This window comes from Panicum virgatum, chromosome 1K, assembly GCF_016808335.1.
Source record: "Panicum virgatum strain AP13 chromosome 1K, P.virgatum_v5, whole genome shotgun sequence".
Classification (NCBI taxonomy): Eukaryota; Viridiplantae; Streptophyta; class Magnoliopsida; order Poales; family Poaceae; genus Panicum; species Panicum virgatum.
In genome coordinates, this window is record NC_053136.1 from 19,871,076 (window position 1) to 19,890,823 (window position 19,748).

At 48.0% G+C, this 19,748-nt stretch overlaps 2 protein-coding genes and 1 long non-coding RNA gene across 6 annotated transcripts; 1 reads left to right on the forward strand and 2 right to left on the reverse strand.

Annotated features, from left to right (window-relative positions):
- Positions 1-3,084: 3,084 nt before the first annotated feature.
- LOC120698861 lies at positions 3,085-6,001 on the reverse strand. 4 transcript variants are annotated; one of them, XR_005685054.1, is made up of 3 exons: positions 4,994-6,001; positions 3,962-4,134; positions 3,085-3,384 (listed from the first exon to the last, which is right to left on the reverse strand). It is a non-coding gene; the product is annotated as an uncharacterized LOC120698861 (long non-coding RNA). The 4 variants fall into 4 exon arrangements; XR_005685055.1 differs by having other exon boundaries at positions 4,999-6,000; XR_005685052.1 differs by having other exon boundaries at positions 3,085-4,134.
- Positions 6,002-10,849: 4,848 nt separating this feature from the next.
- Positions 10,850-11,598, reverse strand: LOC120653709. Its single transcript, XM_039931393.1, has 2 exons — positions 11,264-11,598; positions 10,850-11,173 (listed from the first exon to the last, which is right to left on the reverse strand). The coding sequence occupies exons 1-2, from the start codon at positions 11,402-11,404 to the stop codon at positions 10,850-10,852; spliced, it is 465 nt and encodes a 154-aa protein (XP_039787327.1). The 5' UTR covers positions 11,405-11,598.
- Positions 11,599-11,943: 345 nt separating this feature from the next.
- Positions 11,944-14,490, forward strand: LOC120698871 (UV-stimulated scaffold protein A homolog). The gene is made up of 2 exons (XM_039982639.1): positions 11,944-12,273; positions 12,377-14,490. Exons 1-2 carry the CDS (start codon positions 11,998-12,000, stop codon positions 14,234-14,236), a joined length of 2,136 nt encoding a protein of 711 aa, XP_039838573.1. The 5' UTR covers positions 11,944-11,997; the 3' UTR covers positions 14,237-14,490.
- The last annotated feature ends 5,258 nt before the right edge of the window (positions 14,491-19,748 follow it).

The following is a 19,748-nucleotide window of genomic DNA, read 5'->3' on the forward strand; positions in this document are numbered from 1 at the left end:
TTCTCCGTCACGAGTGTCTTCTTTCTCCACAGCACCACCACCACGGGCCTCCTACGCGCTCCATCGCCGCCTCACCGTCGACCTCGGCAGCGCCGACGCCTTCGCGCGTGGCGCGGCCCGGGGGATGCGGACGGATTGGAGCTCGGCGGAGCGGGGCATCAAGCCAGGCGGAGCTCTGAGTGGCACGGGCGGGCTGGAGCTCCGGCACACGCGGAGCTCGGTGGTGCGGGCTGAGCCAACCGGCGCGCGCTCGGCGGCGCGGGTGGAGCACGGCCGCCGGTGGAGCTCGGGCGCGCGGTGGCAGAGCCATGTTTGAGGGAGCTCGGGTTGCTACGAGGGAGCCATGTCTGATGCTTATATCCATGGTCCCGGCCTTCACGCTGCTCCTCGTCGCGCCCGCCACCAAGCCCTGTTGCAAGCTCGCGCGGGAGCTCGGCCTCCTGGCGCTGCTCCTCGCCACGGAGCTGCTGCGCCACGCCACCGCCGCGGGGAGGAGGCTGCGGGGCCGGGAGCGCCGGGGGAGGCGGAGGGCTGCTCGACCTTGCGGAGCTCACGCTGGACCGTGTGTTGGAGGAGCTCTCGCTGGCCTCGCTCGCCGCGATGGCGTGCGTGTGCGCCGCGCTCAGGGACCGGTGCTCCGCCGACGCGCTGTGGGAGCGCCACCTCCGCGCCAAGTAGGGGCGCGTGCTGGGCGCCACCGCGCGCTGCGTCCGGCGCCAAGGTCGTCATCGGCTAGGGGGGAGCGCGTGGTGGTGCGGGACGGCTGCGCCGCCGGCGTCGCGATGAAGGGGCACGACGGCGTGGTGGACGCCGACGTCGTGGTGCCCGCGCTCGGCCCATGGAGCGTGGGCAGCTGGCGGCGAAGGTTGTGGGCGCGGCCGGCCCGCTGGTGGAGCGCGGGAGCGGCCGCAGAGTGGCCGCGGCGGCGCCGGAGGAGTTGGAGCCCACCGAGGCGCGCGGGCGCTCGGTCGTCGGCGGGACGGGCGGAGGGGGCGACGAGCGGTGCGAGCGGCAGGCGGCGGTTGGCGCGGAGGTGGCGTGGCGCGACGCGGGTGGAGGAGGAGAGCAGAGGAAGGGAGACGGTGGGGTGGAGCTTGTGCGCTGGCGGGAGCGCGACGTCGGCCTTGGCCACGGCGAGGGAGCGGAGGGACATGGTGGTGGCGATGGCAAGGGGAGGGAGGGACACTGCACGGGATCTCGGTGCGGGAGGGAGGAGCGGAAGGGAAAGGAACGGAGGAAGAAGACGCTCGTGACGGAGAAGCAGCGGAAAATGTGACGGAGTGCGATTTTCGGTAACGTTTGCAATATTGAGTGGTATTTTCCGGGGGCTCACGCTTTCAATGGTATTTTACGGAAGTCGCGATCTTTCAGTGCTATGAGACCAATTTTCCCTTAATAAATTAATTAAAGGCATATGCTATACGTCAGGTATGAACTGATAAGGAACAAGCCCTCTTATATAGTTAGAGCCTGTTAGCCCATGAAAACAAATATTTATGGATTTTTTTGGTAGTTTAATATACTTGAAAAAACTATATGAAGATTTTCTACATTTTTTTAGCAGAATCAACCACATAATTTTATTTTTAGACATGTGTCGATAGATTTGCTTGGTACCTAGACATGTTTCTATATAAATGGAGCAGAATCATTTTTTGCGAAATTTTTTTGCCTAGCTTTTTATTTTAAAGACTTGGCTAATTTACGGCCCGCCATAAAATAGACCAGCGGTACCGCCATCCTATTTTTGGAAGGAAAAAGTCTACCTAACCCCCTCACCTTTGGAGGGTTGTCTACTTCACCCCCTCAACTTCAAAACCGGTTATTTAACCCCCTCAACTTTGCAAAATCGGACAAATAACCCCCCCAAGCGGTTTTGGATGGTGGTTTTGCTACAGTAATGCGGTTTTATCTTTTTCTTTTATTATTTATTTTCGATGAATCTTTGAAAAATCATAGTAAATCGTAGAAAAATCGAAAAAATGGAAAATCCAATTTTGTTGAACTCCACATGATTAGATCTACATAATGAACATATAATATGGTATTCTTTAGTATACAATTTTTATTATAGATTTAGATCTATACTTTTCTATAATTAAATGAAATAATTCATATCTGCAGCTTCTATGGTCCAATTGTAGTGAAATTTTTACGGTTGGCAAACTGTTGTATGTTTGAACTATAGTAAAAATTTCATACTCATTTGATAACGTATAACTTAGTTATAGATTTATTGCAGTTTATGCTTGTTAAATTTATGCTTTATCTATAACTAAGTTATACATGATCCAATGAGTATGAAATTTTTACTGTAGTTCAAGCATACAATAATTTACCAACCGTAAAAATTTCACTACAATTGGACCATAGAAGCTGCAGATATGAATTATTTCATTTAATTATAAAAAAGCATAGATCTAAATCTATGATAAAAATTTTATACTAAAGAATACCATATTATATGTTCATTATGTAGATCTAATCATGTGGAGTCCAACAAAATTGGATTTTCCATTTTTCGATTTTTCTACGATTTACTATGATTTTTCAAAGATTCAGCGAAAATAAATAATAAAAGAAAAAGATAAAACCGTATTACTATAGCAAACCACCGTCCAAAACCGCTTGGGGGGTTATTTGTCCGGTTTTGCAAAGTTGAGGGGGTTAAATAACCGGTTTTGAAGTTGAGGGGGTGAAGTAGACAACCCTCCAAAGGTGAGGGGGTTATGTAGACTTTTTCCTTTTTGGAATTGCTGCCGTAAGCTAACTTTCCTCTTTTAGCAAAAAACTATAAAATAGACCAGCGGTACCGCCATCCTATTTTTGGAATTGCTGCCGTAAGCTAACTTTCCTCTTTTAGCAAAAAACTGTTGCCGCTATATTTTTGCCCACGCATGACGTTGCACTAGACGGTGCACGTGCTCGCAGATGGCCTACACAATTTTCTGATCAAACAGTATGCAAGTTCTACTAATCTGAAATGAAACCTCTTCTTCGCATAAAAAAAGAAGTAAAAGTGCCCGTTCCTGGATACCGCTGCTTACTGGAAGAAAATGATGGCACACATACTGAACACTAAAGGAAGCAACAAAAATTGCACGGATAATACATTTATTTGCCAAACCTCAAAACTGTTGCATTTCTCTTAGGAATGTATAGTGTCACGCTGATGCTACATTACTAGGTGATGAGGAAGGGCCTGTAGAGCCCAAAAACCATACAGGTTTTTGAATCTTTGTAGTGAAACATTATGGAATTTTGGACCAATTGGCATCAATCTGGAGGATGATGCTACCCCTACAAAACACACCGGCAGCTAAGTATAGCGTTATTTCAGTTCTTGTTCACCGATGAAGCTGCATCTTCTCCTCACTTTGTCAACTGCAGAGATACTAGTAGTTGTATGTTACATAACTTAAGGTAGCCAATAAAAGAAAAAAAATTATGAAATGCTCGATAAAAGATTACCTAATGAAGTACACTATTTTGCCTATGATCCATATTATTTCATAGTATCAGGGTAGAGAACAGTCAAAAGTGGTGTATTAGCATAGATAAACTCTCATGATGAATGAACAGAACATTTTGCTCAACTATATGTTTTGATGAAACCATTCTTGCTTGTAGGCATATCATAATAAACTCAGCAATATAAAACAAATAAGCAGGCAAAAATAATGGATTATTCAATGAAGATGCCTAATGTAATACATGAATTTTCCTTCTGAAATAATTATTGCCTAATTCAGATACCACATAATAGCATGATATGGTAAAATGCTTTAAATGTAAAAAAAATGTTCAATAAAAGTTGTCTAATCAGATGCATGAATTTGCCTCTGCTAACAAGTATTATTGCCTAACAAAATACATAAATTTGCCTTCTGCTAAAGACCAACATGAAAATGCATGAACATATTGGGAATGACAGGGAACAGATTTGGTTTTCAGGACATACTGTGTTTGGATGCGCAAGCCGCCTACCGCCGCCGCCTGCACGCTGCCGTGGCTGCACCATTTTGGCAAAGCAAATACACTAGCTTTCCACTTTTAGTAAATTGACCCCACGACGTAGCTCTGTTCACAGGTAGTTTTTCCCTCCCCTCAGTCCTTCCTTTCCCTGCTGGATACCTGCAGTTCAGTGGAAAAACAGTGAGGCATGACAAATAATTACCTAAGGACTTGAATTATTCTACCTTGTTAATAACACATTTTTGCCTTGTTATTAACATATTATTGCCTGAATATATGTATTGAGTTACTATATGAAAATCAGAAGAAATACCCATATATAGGCACTGAGTTGCCTTATTCTTCCGCATTATTGCCTAGATAAAATGTATTGAGTTGCGCATATGAATTCTGAAGAATTGACTGGATAAATGCACTGAGTTGCCCCTGTTCTTGACACATCGATCGTCGAATCGGAGGTAGAAGCTCTCGCCCCGCCTCCATCCCCTCCCACCCTTTTCGGCTCCCTCGGCGGGGAAGAAGCCCGCACAGGGGAGGGAGCTGCCTCCGCAGCCACCAGGGAAACTCGCGCCATGGTCCACATGGGTGTCTTATGTGAGCACTTCCGCGCGGCCAGCCGTTCTCAAGTTATTACCATAATTTAGAGCTATATTATTACTAAGATGGGATTCACATCCTTCACTCTCGCCCAAATTCTCCCTTAGAATCAGCTATTCTTCGCAACAAGTTCAATTTTAAATGAAAAGAGAACAAATACTTACAGAACTTTGTTAATAACCGTTTTGGTCATTCACTAAGCAATTATGATCATAATAAACTGCTGCTAGGAAATAAAATAAAGAACAATGCATCATGCTTTTGAAAGAAAACACAGGGAGTAACATACTCGAGTTTTGTAAATGTGTCATATCTGTAGTATCCAGCTTGATATAATTGTAAATTACCATCATCTTCCATAGTTAAACATGATGTTATAGCTGAGAAAATAAAATTGTCTACATATAAAACAGGGTTTCACCTAACTCGAAAATGAAGAGTCGTGGCCCCCCATCGGCCTTTGCCGTTGGAAAAAGTCACGGCGCCGGACATGCGGTGGTGCTCGATGGAGGGGCCAGCCTTGGGTACCATGGATTGCGTGTCGCGGCTCTTGCTTCAGCGATTGCCGGCGGTCCATTTTCCCCTCCATTGCTGGCGGGCCATTGTTTATGCAATAAAATCAACTTTACCTTTATACGCAATTATTGTTCCTTGAGTTTGCAAGAACTGATGGGTTCTCCTCCAGGTAGTTGACAGCAGAAATAGCAGCACTGGCAAGATAAGGTGGCAGCGAGGCAGAGAAAACATATCCAGAGCTTCTTAGACGCTGCACAATCGATGTTCCATCAGTCTGGTATTGCACCTACCTGATGATCAACAACTCTGATACTTCCTGTACAGAAGCCACAATAAGTGGCTAATGCATTTCCCAATCCAGCAGTGATGATATCAATTTTTTCAATCTGTGCAAGCATGTTTCACACAAAGGGGAGAATGTGCATAAGTATCCAGTTAATGAATCAATTGGTGGCTACCAGGGAAGCTTTGGATTATAATACTTGTTTCTTCTTTTACACCATTTTATTGTCAGAGTGAAACATGTTAAAAAAAGCCAAAGCAGAACACTCACAGGAACTCCATAATGTTCAGCAAGGCCACGCGCCCAGACTTACCAAGCACCCCCAAAAGAATGACTCTCCTCTAGAATAACACGGAACCTGTATTTCTCCGTCAACCTGACAATCTCATCTAAGGGGGCAATTTGGCCAGAATTCTGCATTCACAAATTACAATGGTAGTGGGCGATTTAATGATTTGATTAGGTTTGATGTCTTAAGCGGCACACTTTCATAAGAACATGCGAAGAATGCGCTAGCGCATTATCCCAAAAAAAATAATCCACAGAAAAATGCCCTATTGGTACCCCACCTCCTGATTTGCGCTTCAGTATCCCCCACAAATCCATAGAAAAATGACCCCCCCCCCCCCCCCCCAAATCAATGAATCGCACGACAGGAGCAAAAAAAAAGGGCAAAAATCCCCATCATCTCAATCTGCATCGATCCGAAGTAGTTTGCCTGCACCGGCGTGCTCGCGGTAGCGCGCATCATCGGACGGAGCCTGAGCCGCCAGCTGCTGGAGAATCGGCGTCGCTAGCCTCGCAAGGACTGCTCGCACATCCCGTGGTCCCTTGCGCTAGGGTTGCCTCACCGGGTCTCCCCGACGGCCATAGCAAGAGGAACAGGGGGGCTCCGGGTGCACGCACGAGGAGGCTGGGGCGGCTGCTGATCGAGCAGGAGGAGAACGAGAGGGAGGCTGCAGAGGATCCTCGCGGGGGAGAGAGAACGTAGAGAGAGAAAGGGGATCTAGGAGAAATGAAACGGTGGTCAATGGCCTGCCTTGTGGCCTGTGGGCAAGTGGGCACCAGATATTTCGGTCGGAGTAGATACTGCGTGGTGACAAAGGCGGCCGTTAGTTTGATACTGGAGGGAGCAAGATCAAATTTGCTCCCTCCTCGTTTTCCACGCCCTTTCTGTATACAGTGCCAAACAGTGCATCTACAGTGTCAAACAGTGTATTTGCTCCTTCATTTGCTCCCTCCACTGTGGACAGTCTTACGGGCTTGAAAAATACGGCCGGCTGTAACACACTCATTACCTTATTTTAAAGTAATTGAAATGTGAAGGAAGTGAATTGCATTCAATAGAAAAACACGCATTTTGCTTGATTCTCCCTCCTATGGTGTCAAACGGAATTTCTAATGCGAATCTCTTGCCAGAAAATATCTCTAGAAGTGATTCACCTATTTCTAATAGGGAAAATTCGATTCATGCCACCACAACTCCGTGAAATTGGGTTTCACGTTGAAAATCATGCCACTCAATTGCATGGATTTCAACATGAAATCCAACTTCGTGAAATTATAGTGGCATGGATCCAACTGACCCTTTCTAATAAGGGTTAATTAGATATGTGCCATTATAATTTCCACGTTTCTGAAGGATGCCATTACTATTTGACTTACTATGCTAGTGCCATTACAATTTTGCACTTGTTTGAAGCATGCCATTTTGTACGCCCGACGCCGTCCGTGGCCCACCTGCAGGCATACTGGAGGCCCTCGTATATTCGTATGGACGCTTATGCCCTCCCCTCCAAAGGATAAGACCGCCGACACCTTATCCTCCCGTCCATTCGCCCTCCCCGTTCCCCACTCTCACCCGCTCTCACCGACTCGTCGGAACACTAATCCCCGTTGCCGGTGGCGCCTCTCTTCTTCACCAACGACATCGAGGTGGTCGCTGGCGGTGCTCTTGTTGTCCGGCTTGTCGGGATCTGCGAAATATGAAGGTCTGCACCGCTGCGGCGGTAGTGGATGAGGGTTGCAGCGGCCATGAAGGGCGACGACATCCCGGCTGCGGCAGCGGCCGCGGTGCCTGAAGACACCAACGACTCCAGGTATGTTCACTGGTAGATGAACGCTAAGACGTGGTTGACTTGCTCATTGTGGCCTTGCTCGTTGTATACCCATATGAGCACCCTGCCTAGTTAGGTCTCTGCATTGTTGGGATGGTGTTTCAATTCAGCTTTCACTGTTTTCATTCTCATTTGTTTTGTGCTAGGATTTCTATGTTTTCCTTAGAGGTCAAAGTTCAGGCTTTTATGACAAAGGACAGTGATGGGAAAAAAACTTACTGTAAGGGCAAGGTTGTTAATTTTTCTTGGGAGGTAGGCACCATTACATATGATTTGTTGCATTCTAGCCTGTCCAGTGTGGTCAGTTGGAGCTCTAACCAGAATGCCACAATTTGGTTCTTTGACAAGACTCTGGGTGAGGATGTTATGCTTGTAGATGAAGTGCAGTTCCAAAATTTGTTTGAAATGTATAAGTCAGAGATGCATTGCGAACTCCTCTTAGTTGTGGTGAATGAATCTGTGTGGGAAGAGTATGAGTTTGATAACCTAGAACCCTTGTGTATCGTTCCACCCGACATGGACGTAGCACCAATTGAGCCTGAACCAGCAAAGCAGCCTGATCCACCTATGCAGCCTGATCCACCAGTGCAGCCTGATCCAGTTGACATCTTTGATAATGAAGAAGAGTATGTTGGTGTCGATGATGAGCACATGTACAATCCAGTTCCACCTGCACAACCATCTGTGAATGCACAAACTGACTCATCTGTACCTACTAATGATGCAAATGAAAATGTTGCTGCTGAAGGAGCTATTTCTCCTGAGGCACAGATTACTGATGCAGATCCTGAGGAGATAAGGGTCCTCCATGATCCTGAGAACCCAATAATAGAGAAGGGTGCTTTGTTTCGTGACATAACAACATTCAGAAAAGCTATAAGGCACTATGCTGTGAAGATAGGTTTTGAGTTTGCTCCTGGCATCAAGAGTGACCCTAGCAGATTTATTGCAAAGTGTAAGCACTCTAGTTGTCCTTGGAGGATTCATGCTTCAAGGCTTCATGATCAGAAAACTATACAGGTACATACTTTTTCATGCTTGCCTTGCTCAGATTAGATCTGTTTGGATGTGCATAGTACTTATTCATGCCTGTCTTGTGCAGATTAAGGTTCTATCAGCAGCTCACAATTGTCCAACCATAAAGCTTGTTGAAGGAAAAATGGCTTCTCAAAGCTGGGTGGCAGATAGATTGACAGACTGGTTGAAGAAGAATCCAAACAAGGGGCCAAAGGCAGCAAAGGAGAAGGTTGAGGGAGATTATGGAATAAAGCTCAAGTACAGCAAGGCATTCTCAGGTATGCAGCTGGCACTGCAGCATATTTATGGTAAATATGAAGAGTCATTCAAATTGTTGTTCAATTGGAAAGCTCAGATAGACATTACTTGTCTTGGTAGCATTATAGAGATAGATGTTGGCAAAGGTGGCAAGAAAAGAAGGTTTAAGAGGATATTTGTAGCTCTTAAACCATGTGTGGATGAGTTTCTTGCTGGTTGTAGACCATTCATTGGTGTAGATGCCTCTAGTCTAACAGGTAAATACACAAGACAGCTGGCATCTGCTACTGGAGTTGATGGACATAACTGGTTGTATCACATTGCATATGCAATTTTTGATAGTGAAGATAAGGACAACTGGACATGGTTCCTGAAGCAGTTGAAAAGGGTTGTTGGCAACCCTCAAGGACTAGTGATATGTACAGATGCATGTAAGGGCTTGGAGACTGCTGTAGGCACTGTGTTTCCTGAGGCTGAGTACAGAGAGTGTATGAGACATCTATATAGCAACTTCATGAAGCACTACACAGGAGATGTCTTCACAACTCATCTGTACCCAGCTGCTAGGAGCTACACTGAAGGGCTATTTAAGTGGCATATGCAGAAGATATATGATTTTGCTCCTGATGCAATTCAGTGGTTGCAGGAAAACCACAACCGCATTTGGTATAGGTGTGGTTTCTCAGAGGAAAGCAAATGTGACTATCTGACAAACAATGTATTAGAGAGCTTCAACAGTCAGGTGAAACACTTGAAAGGACAGTTAGTTCATGAGTTAGTTGATGGGCTCAGGGAGCTGATTATGGAGAAGAGGTTTCTTAGGAGAAAAGTAGGAAGGGAAATGCCTGAAGGCATCCTGCCAAGTGTCATCAAGGAGCTCAACCTAATTAGCACCCATTTGAAGGTAGTCAAAGTTGCAGCTAGTGATGATGATTTTGCTGAGGTAACCCTGCTTGATGACTGGAACAACACCAAGAGGCACACTGTGGACCTTATCAACCACAAATGCAGCTGTAGGGCATGGCAGGTTACACGAAAACCTTGTAGGCATGCACTAGCTTGGATCTTATCCAATAGAGGCTTGCAAATCAAAGGTTTTGTGCATGAATACTACTCTGTTAAGAGGTTCAGAGCTGCATATGCAGACATAGTTCCTCCAATGCCTGACAGGACCGATTGGCCTCAAGTGGAACTTAAATACAAACTTTTGCCACCTAAGCAGAAGAGGGCAGCAGGCAGACCTAGAGTGGTCAGGATCAGAGGGAGTGTAGAACAAAGGGCAAACAGAAAAAAGTTAGATGCAGAAGGTGCAAAGGCTTTGGGAACTTTGCCAAGACCTGTAACCTAGCTGAACCAACTGAAGATGATGATGGTGTTGATGAGGCATCTACAGAAGCATCACTGAAAAGGTACATTTCTTACTCTATATTTGCCTCTATATTTGCATCACTTGGTCAAGTAACATGAACTAACAACCATCTGTTGCAGGGTGAGAGAAGAAGATGAAGAGCCAAGTGAGACACCAAAGAAGAAGCAGAAGAAAGCTCCAAGTGCAAAGAAACAGGCGTCAAAGAAGAAGAAAAAGACTCATTTGAAGAAGAAGTTAAAGAAGGCCGCAAGTGCTCCTGAAGCAAGGGTGGTGAGAAGCCTCAAGACCTGGCTCGGCGCGGAGTAGATGATGTGATGTACCCCCTCCACTTTTGATGGTCTCAGTGTCCTGATGGGTTGTCTGTGCAATGTGCTTTTGCTACTCTTAAGTCCTGGTGTGTGAATTTGTTAGGAATGATGTACCCTACTCTTAAGTGCTGGTTTGTTATGTACTCTAAAGTTCTGGTGTGGGATGTACTTTAAGTGACCTGATGTTGCATCAAACTATGCATCCAGAAATGTCCTGAAAATGGTTGGTTCAAGTTCAAATGTTTCTCTGCACTGAATTGTACTGAAATGAACTGAAATTGTACTGAAATGAACTGAAATGAACTGAAATGCTACTTAAATAACACATCTTGTTATAACACTGGTTCCATTCACTTCCATTCTGCTAACATAGGTTCAGTACATGCTGATAACAGACACTTCCCTAGACCTAACTAATCTGACAACTAAACACTGGTGCAGCCTTGTTTCCTTTAGCAATCTCTTCCTTGATCTCGTTCTTTGTTTCCTTCATCTCCTTCTTTGTTTCTTGGATCTCCAGCATCACTTCACCAAGCTTGCCCTTCATCTCATTCAACTCAAGCTTCAACTGATATATCTGGAGGTTCAGGTTGCCATTGACCTCTTCTGCAACGATTTCTGCAGCTGATTCCACTTCTGCTGCACTAGCCGGATTCAGCAACTCAGGGTGATTGGAGCGCAAGTACTCTAGATAGGGTTGCTCATACCAGTAGTATGGGCAAGTGCTTTTGTTCTGCTTCAAACCAACAACAAATTAAGGGTAACCCACAAATTAACCCAATAATGAACACAACATAAATCTAAACCACAACAAGCAACATACCGTCGTGAAATGATTAGGGCACTTGTAGTACACATCATCCTTCCTGCTCTTAGTTCTAATCACCTTGATGTGGCACCTAGGGCACTCGATCCTTGGGAGGTCACCAATCTGGGTCGACCTTGAGGATGCGGTGCTCTTCATCTCCAGTGGGCGCCGGCGATGGGCAAGGGAGAAGAGCCGGCGGCGGTCGTCGACGGTTGGGGAGAGAAGTGAGGAACAAGAGGACTGAGCAAGACGACGACAGGAAGGTGTCGGCGGTCTTATCCTTTGGAGGGGAGGGCATAAGCGTCCATACGAATATACGAGGGCCTCCAGTACGCCTGCAGGTGGGCCACGGACGGCGTCGGCGTGCAAAATGGCATGCTTCAAACAAGTGCAAAATTGTAATATCACTAGCATAGTAAGTCAAATAATAATGACATCATTCAGAAACGTGGAAATTATAATGGCACAGATCTAATTAACCCTTCTAATAAAATAGACATTCTATGATCTCTAAAAACACTTTCTGTTTTTTTTTAAGGGAAAATTCGATTCATGCCACCACAACTTCGTGAATTTGGATTTCATGTTGAAATCCATGCCATGCCATTAAGTGGCATGGATTTCAACATGAAATCCAATTTTAAGAAATTGTAGTGGCATGGACTAACCCTTTCTTTAAACTACTCCACTCACCCGTTCACCGCCGCACGAACGGGTCTTCTTTCCTTCTGTCCCCCCGAATCGCCGCCATGCCGCGCCCGACGGTCTCCTCCTCCTTCGCCGGCCGCCGCGCGCCGGCGGCGGCGTCCGCCGAAGCAGAGCGGGGCTCGAACCCCTCCTCTTCCTCCGCAGCGGCGGCGAATTCCTCTATGGCGTCCCTCATCGAGCGCGCCACCTCCACCACCGCGCCCGCCGTCGACCCCGCCCTCCTCCGCGCCATGAAGTCATCGGCCCGCGCCTCCGACGGCGCCCTCCGCGACGCCTTCCACCTCCTGCTCTCCCTCATGTCCAAGCCCCACTCCCACGTGCGTAAGCCTTCTCCCCATCTCTCTGACTCTTCCCCCGCCGCACCAATCTGCCCCCAATTCCTCCCCAACCCTAACGCGCTGATCCCCTCGGCCCGCGCAGGTGCGGCTCCTTGCCTTCAGCATCGCCGACGAGCTCTTCATGCGCTCCAAGCTGTTCCGCTCCCTCCTCGCCGACGCGCTGGACGGCTTCCTCCCGCTCGCCGTCGGGTTCCGCCGGGCGCAACCGCTCCCGCCGCCGACAGCCTCCGCGGCGCTGCTCCGGAAGGCCGCCGTCCAGGCGCTCGAGCGCTGGCACCACCTCTTCGGGGCACACTACCGCCAGCTCCGCCTGGCCGTCGAGTACCTCAAGGTGTCCGCCCGCGTCCAGTTCCCTGGCCTACGGGCCACCGTGGAGGCTCGAGCAGCCCGCGAGGCGCGCACGCAGGAGATCCTGGCCGCCAAGGTTGGGCAACTGCGCGAAAACCTCGCGTCAGTCAAGGATGAAATCCGGTCGACTATGGATGAGATTCGCAACGGGTTGGAGATCATCCGTGCTGAATATGAAAAATTTGAGGGCTATGTGAATGATGATGATGCAGAGGAGGAGATTGCATCCCTGTCGATGCGGAGTATTAGGATGGCTTCATTGATGGCCGGAGAGTGGGTGCCTGAGACTCAGGAGAACGAGGCAGTTTTTGATGCACTGAGGGAAGCTTACCGACTGCTTGTGTCAAAGCATCTGGTCACTGTTAAGGAGTGGATATCTGTGCTTATAAGGGTCGATCTTCCAGATAACAGGTTCAGAGATTCTGCATTGAAGGAGTTCATTGATGTTAAGAATGAGATACGAGCAGTGAGAGATCGGTGCACTGAGCTTGGCCTTAACCTTGATAATGTCCGTAGGCGCAAGGGTGACCAAGAGGAAGAGGATGATGAGTTTTGGGTGGAGGGAAACATAGAGGCCCCTAGTCCTGCCAGAGTCCAGAGCAGCGTAGATGTTGCAAGCACCAGTAGGGACACCGGAAAGGGAGAGAGGGTGGTGGGTGGAGAGAATTCTGATACTGGCAAGTCACCAGTTGCTGCTAATGGAACTAGAAGAAATCTTGACCTGGAGAAATCAAAGCTCTTCGCTGAAGCCCCTGTAGTGCCATGGAGCTCTGTCTTGGACCGTTGGGGCTCCAGCAGGGATGCACATGTAAACCAGAGGGGGCTTGAGCTCGAGAGTCATTGGGGAAGGGTGGATAATGATGCTGTTATACCTGCAGCAAAGATTGCAGAGTTGAATCTTCATAGCTCAGTTTATAGAGAAGCTCCAGTTGAGATCCTACCATGTCATGCCCCTCTAAAGAAAGGAGGACTTTGCCAGAGAAGGGATCTTAAGGTATGCCCTTTTCATGGGCCGATTGTCCCACGTGATGCTGAAGGAAATCCAATTGAGCAGCATGTTGGTAGTTCTGGTGCCGACGTAGATCCTGTTGAGCACCGTGACACAACAGGAAATTCAAATGAGCTGAATGGGAACAGTGATGGTGATTATATGGAGGAGGCGTCTTCTTCAAGAATGACAAATATAAGTAATGATGATGACTATGGCAGTACTGTTAGAACTCATGATCTTGGTAAAATTACTGTAGAGCAGTTGGCGAAACAGGCAATTAGAAATGCCCGGAAAAGAGATATGGAAAGAGCACAACGTCAAAGAATCCGTCAGCACAATGAAGACATTCTGCGGGAGGCAGCTATTGCTTCAACTTCCCACTCTGCAGCAGCCTATGAGCAGCCTCCAGAAGCACGGGGTCGACGAGGCCGCCGAGGTAAAACAAAGGCACCAACGCTGGCATCAATGCTGAAGAAGAAAATTACCACCAAGGATAGAATTGCAGAGAGGCTTCTGAACACGCGAGCCACGGATGTGACAATAAGAGAGGCTTCTCATAATGAAGATATGAGCTACAGGGAAGCATTTCCAAACCAGTGGTAGCAGAAGCAACGGAGCTGTTCTTGTATATAGTGGATAAACATGATAGGAATGAATTAAAGTTGGTAGTGTATGGATCGTTACGATCGTCACCTAAATAATACGGAACCTGTCGTTATCTAGATCAGCCAAAACTGTCTTGTCTGTTTTCTGATATTCAGTTCTTTTACAGTTGACTTAATTAAGTTCTTGTACATTTCTTTCCAATGTTCAGTTTTGACCGTGTACTCTCAAATCATTGTTCCATTTCAAAGGTATCCGTTTTCAAGTCGATAACCGCATACAGTCATGAGTCATCCAGGAATATGACATGCCCTATCATTATTCGCTCTCTGCAACTCCGTTTTGGTCAATCAAGGGAAATATATGAATGTAACATTTGCAGAATTCCGTTATACGAGAGAAATTGAAATGTATCCCGTTTACATGTTCCTAAAAGGCTAAAACGCGGTGGGCTTAGATGAATGCAGATTGCAGTTGCAGGGAAAGGCTACACCAACGGTGGCGGCGGATGTGGGACAGTACGAGGGGCTGTGCCATGGGCTCATGGCCAGCCGTGGCTAGCTGCGACCAGCTGTGTGCGGCCAGATGCAGTCTTGTTGGGCTCAACCTTCGTGGGCCAGTATCTGGGCTAGGCTCGTGTATTGTTGACGCTCTGCTGTATAAGGGTGTGTTTGGTTGGAGAGCGAGGTAGAATGGAACGGTTCTATTCCAGATTTCAGGGATGAGATGGCTCTATACAACATGTTTGGTTAGAGGGATGGAATGGTTCCATTTCTTGTGGGGCCCATTAACTACCGTTATGTGGGGCCCGCATCTCAGCCGCACTATACTCTTCTTCCTCTCTCCCCCTGATTCCCTCTTCTTCCTCACTCCCTCTCTCGCCGATTCCCTGCGCCGCCGTGCTTGCTCCCTCGCGCCACCGGCCTCCAGACCCAGCGCCGCCGGACCCCGCGCCCTGGCCCACGCTTCACCGACACCGGTGGCCTTGCTCCGCCAGGCCCGAGCTCCGCCGGTGGCCTCGTTTCGCCCGGCCCGAGCTCCGGCCGTGCTGCCCGAGCTCGCGGGGTGCAGAGGTTCGCGGGGAGAAGAAGCGCGTCGCCGTCATCGGTCCGCTGCACCGCCGCCGTCGAGATCTTGCGCCCTGAGTCCGCCGCGCCGCCGCCGCGGAGGTCGTTCACCCTCGATCCGCCCGCGCTCCGCCCTGAGCTCCGGTGGAGCTCTGCTCCAACCACTCCCGCCCGAGCTCCACCCCTCCCTCCCCTCCGAGCTCCGGTCGAGCTCCGCTTCGAGATCTGCCTGAGCTCCACCTCTGCCCCGCCGAGCTCCGCCCCCTCCGCTTCCGCCCGAGCACCGCCGGAGCTCCACCCCTGCTCCATGCGCGAGCACCGCCTGGGCTCCGCTCGAGCGCCGCCCCTACTCTGCGTCGAGCGTCGACTGCCATGCTCCGCCCCCGTGTTGTGCCTCGTCATGTTAGAGCATCACGAGCTCACGGCGAGAGACGTCATCCAACTGGAGCCGCTTGGTCCGCCCAATTTTGCCGGACGCAGCCATCCCGCATCTGAAGCGAATATTCGCTCTTTGGGATGACTCCGCTCCCACGCTCGTGAACCAAACACAGGAGGGAACCGCTCCATCCCACTCGGCTCCCAAACCAAACACACCCTAAAGCCGCCAGGGAGGAACTCTGTTCTGGCAATGAAATAAGCACTGGACCGTATGCCTCGCTCCTCTGCTTCTTCTACCTCTGTTCTTCCTCCTTTCTACCAATTCCCCATTCCTTCTAGCGATTGTTCTGAAATTTTGAGCGAGTTCATAACAATTGGTATCTAGAGTTTGCGCCCCCACTTTTCTCCAAATTTTTACCACCAGTTGGAGCGTGTGCTGCATTCTGGCACCATCGAAGAAGCCCCCCAAGTGGTAGACCGCAGATGACGACATTGATGTATAAGCTCGCGCAGAAGTTCGAGGGCGTCGATTAAGCACTCACGAAGATCCTCGACAAGCTAACCGGCCCGGAATCCTGGCGGGTGTTCGCCGAGGCATCGATGGACACCCTATTGACCACGGCGTCCGACACCACTGTTCGTCTTCGACGCTTGAAACGCCGCCGCCACCACCGCCACCGCCGCCGCCCTACCCCCGCCACCATGTTCGGGGCCTTCTCCGCCCCCACCGGCATGGCTCCCCTCGCTCAACCTCAACCTTGCTCTAGGAGAAGTGGCGCGCACATCTAAGTCGAGCAGCCCAGCGGGCACCGTGTCGATTCGAGCAACCGGGATGTTGGTGGTGGGATCCTTGGATCTTATCCGCCACACCCATTCACGGGTACATTTGCCGCACCCCCTCCTCCACCTCGCACACACGAGTTTCTTCCTAATCCGAGCCTGAGTGCCCCTTGTTCTACCCATAAACCCAAGATGGATTTCCCCAGTTTTGATGGCCAAAACCCTATGCTATGGAAGGATAAGTGCGAGTTGTACTTTGAGGTGTACGGAGTTAGTGAAGCCTTGAAACCCCGCTTTGCTACTTTTAATTTTGATGGCACTACTGCTGCCTGGCTGCAGACCCTTGAGCTTTGCGGCCGTGTTAGTAGTTGGGAGGCTTTGCACATCCTTATTTGTGGTCGGTTCGACAAAGAACAGTATCAGGCAAACCGGGTTTATCGCCGAATACCTTGCTCAATTTCAGTAGTTAACACACCACCATCCTTATGTACAATGATAATTACGATGATGTCTATCTTGTTACCCGTTTTCTGGGGGTGCTAAAGGAAGAAAATTCGAGCACCAGTTGCATTACATCATCCCAAATCTATCGATAGTGTTGTTGATAGTCGATATTGACCCATTTTAAGCATCAATTTGAGCTAAAAATATGAGAATTTAAATTTCATGCATGCATATTTTATCCAAAAAAGGTCAATTTCGCATTTCCTCTTGAAAATATTGCTATATTGGAGTTTAGGCAGAAATGCAGGTAAAACACGCTCTAGGATCCAAGTTATAAACCCAACCAGTCAGAGCACACTGGTGGCCACTATTGACAGCTCCTACGTGCTCCTGCATGAGCGCATAAAAGACAAGCATCAACATTAACGGTGGGATTTATTACTAATGAATTCCATAAAGTGTTGGTGAATATTTATGCGCAGGTCGATTATCCCTGGAAATAAGAAGGAAACACACCTTGAGAGCAAGAGAAACACATCATCAATCCAACGTCACACCTTCTCGACCAATCAGGCACAAGCACCACCCAAAAAATATCAGGCACAAGCACAAGAATGCATGAGCCCACGAGAGCATGCAAACTGCCTTAGGACAGACCGGCTCACCCATAGCTTTCAAGAGGGCCCACATGCCAGCCTCCTGACCAAAATTGAGGTCGATCAGCCATCAAAACCAGTCAGCCGACCACCCTGCTAGGCCTACCGGGTTTTGGTGCCACCACCTTTTCTCCTTGCATGTAGTAGCTCCTCATTGGATGACGATGTCGGTTCCAGATGATTGGACTTCAACTCCCGGCTGTGGACACCCATGTATCCCTCCTATAAATAGTAGAGGGGGGCTCCAAATGAAGACACATCTCACACTTAACCATTCACTCCTCTCTCTCACTTTTGGAGTTAGGGGCTTGCCTTAGAGGTTTAGTGCTGGCTAGCTAGTGCTAGTGAAATAGGGAGAGAGCGAGGGGAAGTCGGGGAGGTGCCAGGTTTGCACTACCGGCACACTCCTCCAGCTTGTACCTCGACGGATTCTTATCAATCGCAATAAGTGTTCGTGATTCCCTTTCTACTTTAGTGTCTTAGTTAAGTTAGTGCTAGTTCCCTAGTTGTTTACGAAATCATCGTTCACTAGTTTAGTGGATGCCTCTAGAGTAGGACTCATGATAGAGATGAATGCTCTGATCAACTAGACGTGGTGTTTATACTAGACTCTACCTTTAGTTGTGGTACAACCCCATGGTTTGTAGAATTAGACAGCAGGTGGTGACTGCCCTATTTTTGTCAGCGAAACCCTCCACATTCGGGTATTATCATAGTAGCTGCAATACCAGAACTCATTGGTCTTATCCAGGGGAAGCTGGTAGCCCGAAGTAAACAACTAGTCAGTTCTATCTTATCTTAGATTCTTAGCCTTAGAAATTCTCTCTACCTCTTCGGTACTGTGGTATCCTTGTACAAATTTGAGCCTTAGATGAAATTACTCACATTCCTCGGTGGATACGATACCCTGGAATACTCCTAGGTGAATGCTATGATGGTACCCGTGTGCTTATGGATTTATTCTTGACGCTACAAAATATCAACAAGCTTTCTGGCACCATTGCTGGGGAATGATAACTACATTATCTTAGGACATAGTTCGTACTGATATCTCTTTCATTTTCCTTGATTCTACCTCTACCCCGATATGATGGAGAAGCTATTCTTTCCACAGCTCTCTACCCCAAGGGGCGAGTTCTATGAGCCATCACCTTCTTCCTCATCTAGCTATGAACTTGGCCCTATCTTTATAGCCATGGTTCGGAATTGACCATTCTCTAGAGCGCTAATGAAGATCCCCTTGACCATTTGCAAGAATTTGAGGAACTATGTTTGAGCTTGGTAGTCCTAGGCATGATATAGGAAGCCTTGTGGTGGAAGTTGTTTCCTTTCTCTCTCACAGGGAGAGAGGAGCAATGGTATACCTACACGATAGGGAGTATGAGCGGTGATTGGGAAGAACTTTGAGCTGACTTTTGTTACTCGTTCTCTCTCATCGAACGCATAGACTTCCCGCCGATTGACATCCTCAATTTTGAGTAATTAGAGAAAGAGTCCATAGGTACAACATGGGCTAGATTCTTACGCCGACAGTCTATACCCAATGATGTATCATTATCTTCTAATCAAATTTAGACATGAAATCTGCCCTAGACCTCGATGTCAAAGCCAGATGATGGTTTGAATAGACAAATTCAGTGGAAGGAAGAGAGATCTTGGATAGCCTCTTAGAAAACTTTTTCTTCCCTACGGACCACAACGAACCCCACCGTGAGGAATCCGCGTCGATCCATGAGAGTCCGTTAGCACCCGAATTTGAGCTTTCATCTTTCACATCCCTATATTCGTCCGTTGAGCGCTCTCCCGAACCACGAACATCAAAGGAAGAAGAAATTCAACCATCAGAGTTCTTTTCCTGATTCGAGGATGATCCTTCAGGAAACATCAGAAGTAACTCAAATCATCTTAGGCGCGAGAAGCCTACAACATCGTTATGTCTTTATGAGACCCTCGATGAACATTTTCACCATGCACACACAATGGATTGGTCAAAGGAGGCAAAGTCTACTTCCAAAGCAATTCGGATTAGCTCAACTTTCACAACCATCCATTGTTCGATGAAGGGAAAAATCATAGAAGCTCTTCGTGAACCTACTATTGAGGCTTGCATCATATCCAAGTACCTCATGGATACTCTTGTGGGTAACAAGCCTCTAAACCCAACCGACAAATATTTTAGAAGTCCCT

What these genes read in the sequence shown, in the direction of transcription:
- LOC120653709 (XM_039931393.1), bottom strand. Translation starts at nt 11,404, where the DNA reads ATGAAGAGCACCGCATCCTCAAGGTCGACCCAGATTGGTGACCTCCCA. An exon ending in GCCCTAATCATTTCACGACG is followed by an intron (nt 11,174 to 11,263) that starts GTATGTTGCTTG and finishes GGTTTGAAGCAG; the next exon opens with AACAAAAGCACTTGCCCATA.
- LOC120698871 (XM_039982639.1), top strand. Translation starts at nt 11,998, where the DNA reads ATGCCGCGCCCGACGGTCTCCTCCTCCTTCGCCGGCCGCCGCGCGCCG. An exon ending in TGTCCAAGCCCCACTCCCAC is followed by an intron (nt 12,274 to 12,376) that starts GTGCGTAAGCCT and finishes CGGCCCGCGCAG; the next exon opens with GTGCGGCTCCTTGCCTTCAG.